This window comes from Protobothrops mucrosquamatus, unplaced genomic scaffold (assembly GCF_001527695.2).
Source record: "Protobothrops mucrosquamatus isolate PMUCROS unplaced genomic scaffold, P.Mucros_1.0 scaffold2202, whole genome shotgun sequence".
Taxonomy (NCBI): domain Eukaryota; kingdom Metazoa; phylum Chordata; class Lepidosauria; order Squamata; family Viperidae; genus Protobothrops; species Protobothrops mucrosquamatus.
Genome location: NW_015388294.1, coordinates 48,216 through 63,819, shown reverse-complemented (window position 1 = coordinate 63,819; position 15,604 = coordinate 48,216). Strand labels below are relative to the sequence as shown.

General features: G+C 41.1%; 1 protein-coding gene across 1 annotated transcript in view; it reads right to left on the bottom strand.

Annotated features, from left to right (window-relative positions):
• Positions 1 to 5,528: 5,528 nt before the first annotated feature.
• NFATC3 (nuclear factor of activated T cells 3) overlaps positions 5,529 to 15,604 on the bottom strand; it is a 44,457-nt gene continuing 34,381 nt past the window's right edge. Inside the window, exons 7-10 of the mRNA XM_015824322.1 lie at positions 15,234 to 15,289; positions 13,960 to 14,086; positions 11,258 to 12,337; positions 5,529 to 6,184 (exon numbers count right to left, since the gene is read on the bottom strand). Coding sequence (XP_015679808.1) covers positions 6,069 to 6,184; positions 11,258 to 12,337; positions 13,960 to 14,086; positions 15,234 to 15,289 — 1,379 coding nt within the window. The 3' untranslated portion in view covers positions 5,529 to 6,068. The remainder of the gene's footprint in view (positions 6,185 to 11,257; positions 12,338 to 13,959; positions 14,087 to 15,233; positions 15,290 to 15,604) is intronic.

Here is a 15,604-nt window from a genome sequence, read left to right as displayed (position 1 = left end):
CACCAGCAGAATCAAAGTCAGGTGCAGCCCTTTTCAAAAGATAAATGTGCTGAATTTAGATCAGTCCACCCGGAAGAGTTAAAAATGAACAGAGGAGAAGAAGTTCCATCTCAGCCAAATGATGTCTAGGGAGGCAGATGGGATGAAATACCCCCAAACTGAGCAAATGGCTAATTTGGTTAAAAGTAGGGGGGGTCTCCAAACTTGGCAACTTGTGGACTTTAATTCCCAGAATTCCCCAGCCAGCATGGCTGGGCTGGGGAATTCTGGGAGTTGAAGTCCACAAGTCGTAAAAGGGCCAAGTTTGAAGAACCCTGGATAACCCAAAACTCTTCACTTTTTTTAACTACACCCCCTTAATAATATAAAAACACGGTGCACATGTAAGCCAGTTTTCTGATGACTTTTAGCCTTAATTATTTCATGCAAGTTGAGGATGGGAGAAGTTATAATGCAACAGACTTGGTAGACCCAAAATTCAAAGCAGGTATAAGCCACAGGTAGTAAGGCTCCAATTCAACTCTGACCCATCATAAATCCAAGATCGAAGATCCCCCATCTATATTCCTGGGAGTAAATCTTATTGCTATGGGATATTCCAGAATCAAAATCCACAGGAGCGGGCTGTTACGTGCCCTCCCTCCATTAGCTTTTTAAAAACACACAGAATTCTTTATTGGCCAAGTGTGATTGGACACACAAGGCATTTGTCTCTGGGACACAAACTCTCCGTGTACGCACAAACAAAGCAATAAGCCATAGATTATAAATCATAAGATACAATCATAATCATAAGATACAAGTGATAAATCATACCACTAGGAGAAGGTAGTAGGAAAGACGAGAAGGTAAGAAAGATAAGAAGATGACATATCTTATTTGAATGAGAGAGAGGATCACAAGATCCATAAAGAAGAAAATCTCTATGAACAAAATAGTTGTTGTTAGTTGCGAAGTCGTGTCTGACCCATCACAACCCCATGGACAATGTTCCTCCAGGCCTTCCTGTCCTCTACCATCTTCTGGAGTCCATTGAAGCTCGCGCCTCCTGCTTCAGTGACTCCATCCAGCCACCTCCTTCTCTGTCGTCCCCTTCTTCTCTTGCCCTCCATCTTTCCCAGCATCAGGCTCTTCTCCAGGGAGTCCTTCCTTCTCATTAGGTGGCCAAAGGACTTGAGTTTCAACTTCAGGATCTGGCCTTCTAAAGAGCAGTCGGGTTGATCTCCTCTAGGACTGACCGGTTTGATTGCCTTGCAGTCCAGGGGACTCGCAGGAGTCTTCTCCAGCACCATAGTTCAAAGGCCTCAATTATTTGGCACTCAGCCTTTCTTATGGTCCAACGTACATTCTCCTAAAGTGAATCAACTACAGAGTCTAACATAACCCAACTATTAGAGGCCAAGAGTGAGGCTTCAGTAATATTTGAAAGCAAACCCCCAATTGGCTACGTTGAAGTGTTTTAATTCATCTTCAGAAAAAGAAAAGTTCAGGTAACTGAAAGCAATGTTATTAAACAGGTTCTGCAAATATCTGGTGTCCACACAGAATAAACTTAAGAGGAGACTCAGAAACTGATTTCAGGGGGCTTAAATTAACTCATGGTCGTAGGGCTAAAATGTATAAATCCAATATTTGGAAGAGAATACCACAGCAGCCAAAAGATCTCACCACTCGCTGTTTTTTCTACTTAGCTGATTACAAAAAAATGACTGCCCATCTTGCCTGTTCTGAGAATAGGAATTTTGTAACATCCGATTACATCAATCTTTCTGAAACAAACAAACAAAAAAAATGCCAGAGACGTAACCCACAACGTTCTGAATGAAGAATGCGCACATTTTGATCAAATGTATGGATTCTTGCAAAATAGACAATTGTAGAGCAAATCCTTTTTTTAAAAAATAAACAACTTATGCAATGAAAGCTAAAGTCTTCTACTAGCCCACGTACAATCAATCATGAAGATATATTAAAGGAAGACAAAGTCTTGTAGCAACTTAGGTCTGCTAAAAATGGTATGACTACTGTACAGCTAAAAGTTTTACTCTCCTCTCCTCATTCTTCCGAACTAATGAGTACAGATAAATGAAGACACAGACTCTAATATGCATTTTCCTTTTTATTTCAACACTATGATTCAAGAGCCTATAATGCTTTTCCCTTTGTACTTCTGCATGTAGCACTGCAATCATAACTTACAAAAGGTTTAATACACAAATGTACATGAAATTACAATACAAGGCTCTGTAAACATCTAGAATGTAACCTTTAGTCTTAAATCATTATTGTCCCAAACTGTTAAATAGAAAATTTCAATTTGAACAATCTCCAAACCTCAAGGAATGACATTCATTCTATGTATCAAAAATAGAGCTTTTTTCCCCAAGATTTGTTTGCATCCAAGCAACTGTTTTCTCTTTTATTCTTTGGTTTACAATGGATGGCAATTCCATTTTCTAATGAAGCATTTATTAGAAGGAGCGCCAAATTGTGATCAAACTTTGGTTAAACCAAAACAACTTTCAAAACGGGCAACATATATATATACAGTATATATATCTCACCTCCTTTGTGTTACAAAAGCCTCCACTCTTTTGTTATGAAAGCTATCGTTTGAACACTTTCCATAACGTTTAAAAATAAAAATAAAATTGGACGCCAGCATCGAAAGCAAATTTGGAGAGGCCAGCAACATAGATGCCAGTCACAGGCAGAAAATTGTAAATTGCATAGTCTAACGGAGATCGTGTGCTTTTATCTCTATTACATTACACAAGATTAACAGTCTTACCTAAAGCATCACACAAGCCAAAAGTATATATATATATTAAGACCCTTGTATTGAAGCTTTTACAAAGGCAAAAAACCACCATTATAGTACTCAACTTCTATAGCTTTGCTTTAAATAGGAAAAGCGTTCCTACGTCTACAGGCATCGGGTATTTCAAGGCAACAGAAGGTTGAAGACAATCCACTACTCCCTTGGCTGCAAACTCTCCATCTCCTTCAGCATCTCGCCAACCGGGGGGGGGGGGGGAGAGGAGCTGACACTGCAGTGCCAGGTGGATTGCTCACTTAGTGCATAGTAACTCAGGACTGTTTGGGTGCCCACATTTTAGGTACAAATACAAACTCACACTAGGCGGGAGAACTTTAAGGGAGAAGAGGCGACACCATCCATCATCTCAGAGCCCAATACAAACTCTTAAAACTTCACATCTGACCCCCTCTGTCTGAGAGAACGGAGATAACCTTGAAAAAAGGAATGCAAGAATTGTTAAGTAAATCTCAACTTAACCTTGGGAGGGAAGAGGGGTTGGGAAAGAAACTCTCATTCCACCTTGATTCTCTTGGGTATAAGAGGGGAAGCTCCGTCAGGCTTTCCAGATCATTCCGAGACCCTCCAGCAATAAAGGAGAGTTCCTTGTAAGTCTTTTTTTCCTCACTTGGCTAAAGCTGGAGGCTTGACACATTTTAAGAGCTGAAGACGGTAAAAGAGGTGATAGCACAGAGAAGACATTAAAAGTCTTAGGACTCCTGAAAAAGGAATGAAGTACTCCGGTGTGCAACTAGCCATACTTTACTCGGCATGCAACTGGTTGCATTTGTTAAACAGAAGACGGATTTACTTCCAAAGAAACGGTCACATTTGAGATGACCATTGTTTGGTTTCGGAAGCTCATGCGTGGCCATTTTGACTACTGCAGGACAATCAAAAGGATTGTCATTTTGGATCGTATAGGATCTCTGAAATGAAGATAAAGAGATCCACCGTGGTGGGGATGGGCAGGGAAGAGGATGCTGCGTCAACTTAGGAGTCGCCCAGATGACATGCCCACTTGACCCAACACTCAAGACAGCAACTAGAAAAAGGGAATCTTCCTTGACATCTTAAAAGCTGATACTTTTTAAAAAAAAAACACAAAGATTTGTTTCAGCCATCATCTTAGTGGGGTCCTTGGTGCTCTTGGAGCTTGTTTGTTTTCTTGCAGACGTTTCGTTACCAAACTAGGTAACCTCACCAGTGCGTGATGATGTTACCTAGTTTGGTAATGACACGTCTGCAACAAAACAACCAAGCTCAGGGAGCCCACAATTCAACGCTGAGCGATAAATATTCTCTTCTAATGACATCACCGTTGTATTTTAAAGAGTCAAAACTGTGTGATTTGAAAAAAACCAGATAAACAGTTCCGGGAATTTTTTTTAATGCAAACTATTTTAGCACTCAAGGCAGGTGTCTCCTAAAGTGTGCAAACCCATCTGAATCTGCTTTATTTTACTTCATCCTGAGATAGTAGGGCTAGTTGCAGACTAAGCAGTCAATGTGGCCTGCCAATAATGACAGTTAAGCAACCGTCTTAATAACTAAATTGTGGCTTTGAGTTGCCATATTCCTTTCATAAAAAAGTGGAGACTGCTTAAAAGTCAAGAAGCTTGCTGAACGAAGACAGATACTTCATCCTTTATCAGCCTGTTGCCAGTTGCATGAGGCTACAAAACCTATCTTGTTCCTATCAGTTAAGACTTAGGTAGCTATAAAAATTAGCTAAACAATGACAGAAAACAGTACACCAACTATCTTAACCCTTGTGGTTCTCAAAAAATCCTTTTAGTTATCTTTTCATTTTGCAGCCTCCTGACCCATTTGCTTACCTAATCTCGAAACATCTTGATTTTCATTTGACAGAGGAATTAACTCTTATTTAGTAGAAATTCTCATCGGCCAGGGTTGGGTTTTGCATCTCTCGTGTTTCAAATCAGAGACGGAACCCCACCTCTATAAATCTCACCGTGGTGGGAAATATTAACCTAACATGCATAGGTGGTCACAGGCAGCTTCACCCTCAGTGGTCACAATGCAGACATGTCCCTGTTCAGCGAGCTGCCTTGATCAGCGCTGTGAAGTACGTATCTTACAGTAAGAAGGCCCAGCTACATTCCTTTTGTTATACAAAGCTGATTTTTTTAGTGGATGAAAAACAGTAGGATCACTAAACCATGAAGAAAAGACTTTAAGAAGCCCATATAAATGCCAACATACATTTTCAGACACATCTAACAGGGGAAAAAAAAACCAGAATAGACCATGTGAAGTTCTCTACCTGAGGAATCTCAAGAACAGCAGTTTAACAGTTTAAACAAGTCTGATCAAAAGGACTCCATGTGGAACACAGCCTTTTGACATAGCCCAAAATTGTATAATGGCTTCATTAAAAACGAGCACGTATATAAATAGTTTTGAACAAGTGCTTCTGTTAGAACAAGGTCTGTGCTAGCAAAGGTATGAAGGTACAAAAGTCAGGTTTTGGAATGTCATTTCTATCCCAATCTTTCCACGACGGAATGGTCTCTTTGCAGCCTACCAAACTTTTTCAGTGTCTCAAGAACACAGATCTGTATTTGGCTTTGCTTCCTAAAGCTCCAAAGAAAACGATAATCATTATTCCTACGTTAAGACTTCCAAAGGCATTGCTTCAGATGATAGATACTTCTGTGCCTCCGAAAGACAGCATTATTATATTATTATTATTATTATTATTATCATTTAAAAAAAAACTTTTTTTAAACCACATTATGCCTAAAGGCTCTTCAAAAAGACCGTCCAAAAGGTATACAAATTTTTATTACAATCTTAGTATCTCTCCTAAAGAAAAGCAGCATACAAAGATGGTGTGTTTTTTTAAAAAAAAAAAAAAAAATTACCCACATTCAGTAACTGTGCATATTGAGAGCAAAACTACGTTTCTCCATACAATTAAGCACTTAATATAAAAGAATTATGTTAAATGCACAAGACGAGCAAAGCTCATTGGTATTTTTTTTTACTCAAAGTTAAGAGTATCTTGGGTCACTTCTTGGTGTCCATTTTTATAAAGTAGCTTTTTTATTTTATTTTTTTTTATTTTTTTATACGGCATCCTAAAAATCTAGAAGTCAACCTGTTTGCCTGTTACCACTCTCTCTCCCGCTCTCTCCCAGGACAGCTCTGCAGGGGATCCAGAAGTGTCCAGGATCATCAAGGCCACGTAATCGGAAGCACAGTAAATCTAAAGAGGGACATAGCATTATTCAGAGGGAAAGTGCAAGGCTTCCTGGTCGTCTCCAGGTTTCCGCAGGACGGCAGCTCCTGCCCCACGGGACGCAGAAATCTGCGGCATGTCTCTTCCGATGATTTCCGTCACTACATCAGAAAAGGAGAGAAGGATCAGCATGGTTTTTATGTCTTCCATAAACATCAGTTTCAGAGTAATGCGTGTTTAGACACCCACCCCCCCCTCCTGCAGTGCTGGTTACTTCCAAACCGGTTGAGACATCTACTGCAATTCGCTTTTCACGGATCTGTCCTTGAAGATTATCTGAAAGCTTTTAACTGATTCACCGTGCGGCGTATACATTGAATAAATAAATACAATGCAGCAGCCCAGGGAGTGATGGGCACAACGAGGTCAGTCCCTGTAGCGGCATCTATATTCCTGGAGCTACATCAGCTGCCAGTTGGCGTCAGGCTACCATTTCAGGGGGGCAATCGTCCCCTTTAAAGTCTCTGGGTGGCTCAGATCCTACTTCTAGACAGCCTGCTCCAAAATGGCCATTTTGAAAGATCTGGCTGAAAGGTCTTCTCAGCCCTAAGTAGTTCCATCATAAGAGACTCCATAACTAGGTCTTCCCAATGCATACAGATTATCCCACTGAGCTTCCGCCGAGAAGTAAAAACTTCTGGAAGTGGGCATTTGGAAGGTGCTACGGTTGGGATCTACCCCAGGTTAGGCTGCACTTTATGGCTCAAACAAGTAGTCTTTGAGTTACGTCCAGTCACTTAGTAACAGTTAGAAGCTACACTGGATCTTCAAATCAAGAAGGAAGAGCCCACGCAAAACATTTTAAAATGTTTTTGGTTGTTGAGAAGATGCTGGGAAGTCAGAGGGACAAAACTTGACCTGCTGCTCACGAAACCTCTAAGAATTAGGTAAAGTTTCCCTTCTTTCGTGGCCGTTCTTTAAAAGCCATTATCCAAACCTAGTTAGGGATACGAACAGGAGTCAAAAGTATTGACTAAGAAACGAGAAGTATGGCTGTTTCAGCTTGGAGAAATGTCCTCTGTTGTTCAGCTCCCCTTCTCCCTTCCTTTTCACAACATGGTCTAGTTGGCTGAAAACGGACAGCCGTTTCCATGAGCGTTTCAGGCAGCCAAAATCGAGTATTGCATTTGCTAGCTTTCTTTATTAATAATAATAATGATGATGATAAAGTTGGAAGGGACCTTGGAGGTCATCGAGTCCAACCCCCTGCTCAGGCAGGAAACCCTACACCATTTCAGACAAATGGCTGTCCAGTCTCTTCTTAAAAACTTCCAGTGTTGGCGCATTCACCGCTTCTGGAGGCAGGTTGTTCCACTGGTTAATTGTTCTAACTGTCAGGAAGTTTCTCCTTAGTTCTAGGTTGCTTCTCTCTTTGGTTAGTTTCCACCCGTTGCTTCTTGTCCTGCCTTTCTGAAAGCTTATCATCCCTGCTCATTGTTTGTAAAATAAAGATGCAATTGGCTGTCTCAAAGAGGTCCCAACTCCGTCTCCGGCTGCAACGCCCCACGGCCATCAGATGCAGAGGGCCAACAGTGAGGCGTTCTGGGAACATCCCTCAAAATAGATGTGGACAAGACTCTGATGGGCTAAGCCAGGGGTAGTCAACCTTGGCTCTTTTATGACTCGTGGACTTCAATTCCCAGAATTCCTGAGCCAGCTAAGCTGGCTCAGGAATTCTGGGAGTTGAAGTCCACGAGTCATAAAAGAGCCAAGGTTGACTACCCCTGGACTAAGCGATGATGCAGCACATATGATTACATCCCCCACCCCTGAACACTGTTCTGTCTCGGCTTATTTGTCACTGATCCCAAACATTTGGCAACCTTTGTTCTTCAGAAGACTTCAAGGGACTGACAGCTTTATGATTGTAAAAAGGTCAGATTTCTATTTGCCAAGCTCAGGATTTGGTAGAAACTCTATTCCTCATCTTATCTTTTGTTTTATATATATAGAGAGAGAGCCTTTTTTTCCTGAACTACAAGCTGCTTATTTATAGTCTGGTGCCCCCATTTTTTAAACCTTCCTGAAAAGCATATTAAAATTTCAGCCTTCCATCCTTCTGAGGCCGGTAAAATGAGGACCCAGATTGTTGGGGGCAAATAGGCTGACTTGTGTAAACCGCTTAGAGAGGGGCTGTAAAGCACTATGAAGTGGTATATAAGTCTTATATTCTGCTGGCTGTATTCCCAAATTGAACTCACTCAACACAGGCTTGTCCCTACAGAAACCTAACCACACAACCCAAAGGTAGGAAGATGCAAAGCAGCGCAGGGTTAAAGCGTCTTCCACTCCAAAGTCTTTTAAGAAAGAAATAAATCTGCCCAAAGAGCCCAGAAACACGAAGAGCTAATCTATTCGGTGGGATTCCTGAATTCTGCTTGTATCCTGCGCTGCCCCAAAATTTATTCTATTTCCACACACAAACACTTGAGGTGTTAATGTGTTCTTGGCAGAGTTTGGTAACAGCGATGAGCTTTCAGGAGACTCCACTGTACATAACGGATCACATGACATATTCTTCTGGGATTATGTGTCTTTGTTTGGGATTTAGGACACGTTGATGTCTCCATCCGATACCGATATTTTTTTTCTCTCTCTCTCTCCACAACTCCTATCCCTACGGAGTTGCAACCCAACTCTGAAAAGACTGCTGCCAATCTGAATTTGGATCAATGTTATTATATTATACAACATGTTATTTACTGCAAAATAGTCAGCCGGATTGATTTCAGGCAAGGTTTTTTTTGTGTTTTTTTTTTAAACACACTGACATGACTTCAGTTTTCTCTTGCAATAAGAATGGGGAGGGGGGGGGAAGCAAGGGTTATAAAACTAACCGTGTGAAGATAAAGCCTTAGCTGCACTTTTAACGTCCCCTTTCGCGGAAGGCATCCTGCAAGCGCCGTGCCTTCTTAGTCACGCATCCACTTCGGTCTTTATAAATTATGTACATTTTTAAATCCCCAAAAAGAAACAGGGCTTATAAATAGTTTCCCCCCCCTTAGAAATGAACTAGCTATCTCAGGAAACATTTGAACTACGACCTCTGCTGCCAGACTGGAGAGCTTTTTTTTTTTCCTTTCATTTTAATGCTGGAGTGTGTCTGACAAATCCAGAAAAACATGTTTGGCAAAAGCCTGGTAAGTATGACCTTGCCTGGGAGAAAAGACAAACTCAAGAGCTATTCCAGGTTGCTGCTCAGCTTCTTGCTCTCCACCAATTAGGAGAAAGGAGAAAGCAGGGCTGTGGTTTTGGAGTCTAGTATCTTGCTAATAAATATAGCAAGGGAAACTTAAATGGCACTGTAAATATATATAGTCACACGGCTTGAATTAAGTACCAGACAGATACAGAGTCTTATTTTGAGAAGAAAATATAATCGGATGGGTATTGCTGAAGCTGGAGGAGGATCTCAGAACTGGAAGGTTTATTTTTTTGAAAAATATATATATATATGTGTGCGTGATCCAATTTCCCCCTGAATACTATCTTTTTTTCTGATAAATCAAACGGAAAGAAGAGGAGCATATATATATATTAACCAGTGGAACAACCTGCCTCCAGAAGCGGTGAATGCACCAACACTGGAAGTTTTTAAGAAAAAATTGGACAGCCATTTGTCCGAAATGGTATAGGGTTTCCTGCCTGAGCAGGGGGTTGGACTAGATGACCTCCGAGGTCCCTTCCAACTTTATCATCATTATCATTATCATTATCATATATATAAAAAATGCACATATTTACCCAGAAATCTGATAAAAAGAAATCTAGGAAAGTTGGGAGGAAAGCATTAAAAAGGATGAAACTGTAATCGCGTACAAAATCAAAAAAACACACAGATGATCCTTTTTTTGAAACAAACGATTTAACCGGAGCATTTAACCAAGCCATGATGGCAGTGGGGGATTTTAATCAGTTTGTTACCCAGAGACTATGCAGGTGTCACACTACAATCATATCCTTCTTGTACTGTGCAGAAGCTGGACTGAATGATCTTCGAAATTTCTTCTCATTCCCATCATAATACTGTAAGCCACAATGAGCTAAATTGTTCGATTTTTGCCTTGCCGTGTTGAGGATGAACCCCATACTATGGTTTCTAACCACGGCCTATGACCAGAAGCAGAAAGCTTGCCAATGGTTAAACATGATGACATATTTGTGAGTGAAGCAGACACGGCACTTTAAACTAGCTTTGGAATGAGACCTTTCCTTAGGGAATTACTTCTTTCGAGAAATAATCAGGCATAGTTAACAAGGACTTCAACCACTCCAGCTAATCACCAGAAGATCACTGGAAGCATTGGGTCACCAGGTCCCAAAGATCAAAAACACTTTAAAGTTACCCATGTTTCTCAAATTTGGCAACTTTAAGATGTTCCTAATGTTATTTGACAACTAATGAATAAAGCATCCTAGATGGAAGTCCTTGCCCAATCTTTCTCAGTCTTCATATCTGTATTCTTCACACACACACACACATGAACGCAACTAAGACATGCTCATTCAAAAATGATTGAGAATGGACGTAATCACCCAATATTCATTCACTGATTGGCCACTGAATGAATATATGTGGGGTTGCTCTCTCTGAACTCTTGCTATTTTGCTGATATTAGCTGAACAGCTGTCCCAAAGGTGCTTTCGTCTTAAAGGCCACTGGACTTTTGGATTTTTCTTTGAAGATGTTTTTGCTTCTCATCTAAGAAGCTTCTTCATTTCTAAGTGAGTTCTAGGAAAGATCGTGAAAGATAAGGACATTCCCCGAACAATGAAATCAACAATGGCCTTTCCAATAATGATAATGTATGGACATGAAAGCTAGGCGTTGAGAAAGAGTTAAGAGGAAAAAAGATAAAATATCTTTGAACAATGGATTTGCATATATTTCTTGTACTAAAAGTCCCACGTAAACAAAATCTAAGAATTCTAAAAGATGTTTTTATGCAAGCCTGATGTGCACCAAGTTCTAAATGGGGAAGGCCATCCCTAGAGTCACGTAATGTTCAAGTGTTCTGCGCTCCCAGGGGAACAGGATATTACAATGGCCTGGAAAATACGATACCTGAGTTCACATATATGTACGGCATCCGTAATAATCCTTCCTTCCTTATATGAGGCCTCTAAAAGTACTAAGCTGTTTAACCATATTTTCCTAACGTAGCATCACTTACCATCATCTAACGTGATGTCTTGCAATCCCATTGTCTGAAAATTTAACTCTTGATCTTCTGGTTCAGGCTTAACATGAACGGCTGACCCTTCTGATGGAAATGGAGATGTGTCACATATGTTATGATGCATCAAAGATGAAGCTGTGGCGATTCCTCCCAAACCTGGGCTATGCTCCTGTGGGGACTGTTGCCCAGGCTGACTGACAGAGGCTGGAGGAGGAGGAGGAGGAGGAGGAGGAGGAGGAGGAGGAGATGAGGCAGATCCCGAGCTAGAAAGATGGTAAGGTATAGGTTGCAACTGTGGCGAAGATGGCCCAGACCGTGGTGAATGGACTAAAGAATGAGAAGAGTTGGGGGATGATGAGGAGGAGTTACCTGGATTCGAAGAATAAGTCATTTGCTGCAACTGTGTGGAAGGATGTCCAAGGGACTGAGTCACTGCGGAAGAGACAGGACTATGCTGAGGATCGGGACAATGGTACCGCATGGGCTGCAAATGAGGTGAGGAGTGTCTCGAGTGAGCTAGGTGTGCTGAAGTATGTCCTCCTGTTGCAACAGAAGTTGACACTGAACCTGAACTTGAAGAAGGATATGGGATTGGTGGCAGAGACTGACAGCCGAGGTTGAGCAGTGGAGGTACGGGTGCATCTTGCTGAAAGGACATTGCCTCGTAGCCTTGACTAGAAGAGGCAGGATCCATGGGAAGACCAGATTGTCCATTAAACACAACGTTGGGCTGCATAGGCTGGTAGGGAGGCCCCACAGAGGATGCCGCCGTTACCTGAAAAGACGGATGGACTACAGCTGAAGACAGAACAGGGTGATCTTCACCTGGACTAATGCTTCTACCTTGTATGTGGGACAACTGAGTTACTGCGGAGGAGACCATGGGCGTGAATGGCTGCTGTATGGGACATACGAGGTTCCTGGAGGACGCAGAAAGTAAACTATCGTGTGAGAGCCCTGGGTCAGGTGAAGGCAACTGGGTTTGGACAGGAGAGAGTCCTTTACAGCGAGTCAGGGACAACGATGGAACTGAAGTCAAATCCATTTCATCTCTGTTCTCTTGTTTCAATACAACTGTGTAACAAGAAAACAAGGATCAGCTAACGTTCACCGATGAAATGATAAACAGAACTCAAGTCGTTCTACCCTTCCCCCCCCACATCAAAACTAGCATGCGCATGAATGGCAGTTCTAATGACATTAAAACTAAAAACGTGACTCCTGGGTGTGATCATCTTCAATAAATAAGCTGTGAGCACCAGGAGTATATTAAACTAAAAAAGTTTAATAACACAAAACATATACACACCAAGCTTTCGTCGGAATCCTTCCGACATCGTCAGGGTTAAATGCCAGTCCATACGGGAGTCCCTTTATAAGCCACCCATCGTCTGCGCCCGGCTCCTGGACCTCGTCACCGGTCCCAGCCGATTGGGCTGCGCCTTAATTGCAGCTTTCACACAGATGACTAATCTTTTCTTGCCTCCCCTGCCTACGTGTGTGGCATTGCTAACTGCCTCTGCCTGTGGCCTTGGGTCCGGCGCGCTCTCTCCCCCCCCCCTTTTTTTGATCATACAAACTCTCCATATCCTCCAATTCCTCCCCCTTGAATGGCAGTGAATATACATGAAAAATGAATACACATGAAAAATGCAGTTAACTACGACATACTTGAAAAGGATGATATGAAATATATTGGCTTATTCTGGGATAATACAGATCAGGGTTTCCTCATTATAGTAACAGGAATTAAAGAACGACATTCTGGAGCTGAGAATTTTGAGCTTGAGTAGAGTCTCATTCAAAAACGGTTTGGAATCTATGACTGTTCACCAGTCCTGAATGTACATTTTCTGACATGGTTTATCAGAGAACTGAGAACCACAAGACATAGGCTGTCGGAGTTTACTACGGATCAAAGATCGCAGCAAAGGCCTTCAGCTCCATGCTTTTCTTATTTCTAACCTTCAAACAATAGTTTATTCACCCAGAATTAGAATTTAAGATGCAAAGCTGCCTTGCTCCTCATTTGCAGTCCTAGTTAGAAACTTGAAAGTAAACTGAAATACTTTTTTTAGTTTTTTTAACTTATCTTTTTCGCCGAGCCCTGAAGGCCCATCTATTCCGTGCGGCCGGCCTGGCGTAGTCTGATTGTGTTTCAGTGGGGTTTTTTTTGTATGGGTGTGTTTTTAGAACAGGCCTATTATTTAATTCGATTTTAAAACAGAAACTATTTATTTATTATCGTGGTTTTTTAGTATCGCCTGTTCACCGCCCTGAGTCCCGCAAGGGAGATAGGGCGGTATATAAATTTAATAAATAAATAAATAATAAATAATTAACTTTATAAACAACTCAAGGATGCAAACGTACATAATACTCTTTCCTCCTTCCTCCAGCTCTCTGAGGTGGGATGGGCAGAGTGAGAAATCACTCAGCCAGCTTTCATGCCTAAGGCAGAACTAGAACTCACTGTCTCCTGGTTTCTAGCCTGGCGCCTTAAAAAAAAAAAACACAGTTCAATTGACGCTAGGAAAAGCATTCAAAATTCCTCTTTAAGATTTTTTTTCTCCGATTCATACCTAGTTTTCTACGTAAAATAAGCAACATATCTCAGAATCAGGGCAACGGACTAGAGACATTTGAAAGGAAAAAAAACAACCATTCTCACTCATTTCTTTGCCAATAATCGGTACCTGGAGTATATGTGAAACGCTGAGCCTGGCTTTTTTTCCTTTTGCCGTTGCACACATAGAACTGCACGTGGACGGCGGCTGGAATTGATTTGTTGTGATACGGAGGAACTTCAAGAACGAGCGCAGCCTGTGTAAAAATGAATAAAACGACAGAAAAAAAGACTGGAGTGTGTCTCAGAAGGATTTTTTTTCATCACCTAGATAAGCCTCCACGTCTTCATTAGACCTGAGAAAGTACATGCTGTATTCCCTAAAGCCATTTTTTTTAAAAAGAGCTTCTCGGCGTTGACAGCTTTTTACAAGCTAATTTTTTCTAAGGAAAAGTGGCAGGATGTTTTGGAGTCTCCCACCTATGGGTTGGTTCTACTTCAAAAGACAGGGAAGAGACCTCACGAAGCTATTGTCTTAAGTGCAGGACCATGCTTTTACTGAGTACTTATATTCTGGTCCATATAGATCCATGTAACCTTGTATAGCTCTATGTAACCCTAATGTTAGTAATAGGTCAGTGGGAGGAGTTTCAAAGGGGCTTTGGGAGACTTCTTTGGGCACAAGCCAGTTTGGAATGTCTTTGTCTGAGAGAAGCATGGCCCATCAGATGTCACCCGATGAGCCTGTACTGCTATAGATATGGTATGAAGGGAGAGCTTCATCTTTTTACCGATAGAAATGAACAGGAGATGTAATATCAGAGGCATTCGTCATAAAGGCAAGTAACCTATCTGATAATAAATATATTTCTTGTTATGAAATCATTTCTTGGAGTGTCTATCTGCTTTGATTTATGGAACGTTTTAAATCAAGGTCAGAATAACTTACCTATTCTAATCAATATAATTTTCCAAAATGTTAAGCTTACTAAGCTAACATCTGCACGCTGAAGACACCAATGGGGAAAGGGGACGGAGTTGGCACTTCAGTTTCTGAAAAAGGTTTTACTTCTAAGTTCCCAAGTTTGTGAACCAAACCTGGCAGCTGCTGTATCTTTATTATTCCTATGCTATTAGTGTTTACTTTCTGCACATCATTTTGCCCTTTCTAGTCTCCCAAGACTGAAGGTTAATTTTTTTTCTATTTAATATTACATCATTCACCACTTTAGCCTTCTCCTCCTAAAAACCTGGCTCAAATTCTGCTAATGTTTTTGCACAATTGATGTAAGTGTTAAAGGGGGGGGGGGAGCTGCCTACGTCATGTTTAATTTTCCACCAGGATCTTTACAGAAATCAGTAAAATAATTTTGTACTTTTTTTTAAAAAAAAAAAAAACCTCACCTCTTGACTCCTATCTCTTATTATTTTTCCTTCCACCTCCCATTGGGGCCGTCCATCTACAAAGACAAAAGTTTCAGGTCGCATATCAGTTTTGTTCTAAAATAACTCAATTATTAAATACATACAAACACACAGTGTGCAGCTCTTAATAGTGTTCATTTGAAAACGAGACTTGTACTCGTTGCAGACATATATTAGTATTTGGCCATGCAATACCTATCTTGAGTTTCATTCCATTGCCTAACAGAAAAAGGTGTCTCCCTCCGTGTACATGACTGGTTCTAATTGTACAAATCTTTCAAGTCAAAGAGAGGTTAAATCTGTCCAGTTTAATCAAGCAATAAGAATAAATGAATCTACAAACAGACAGT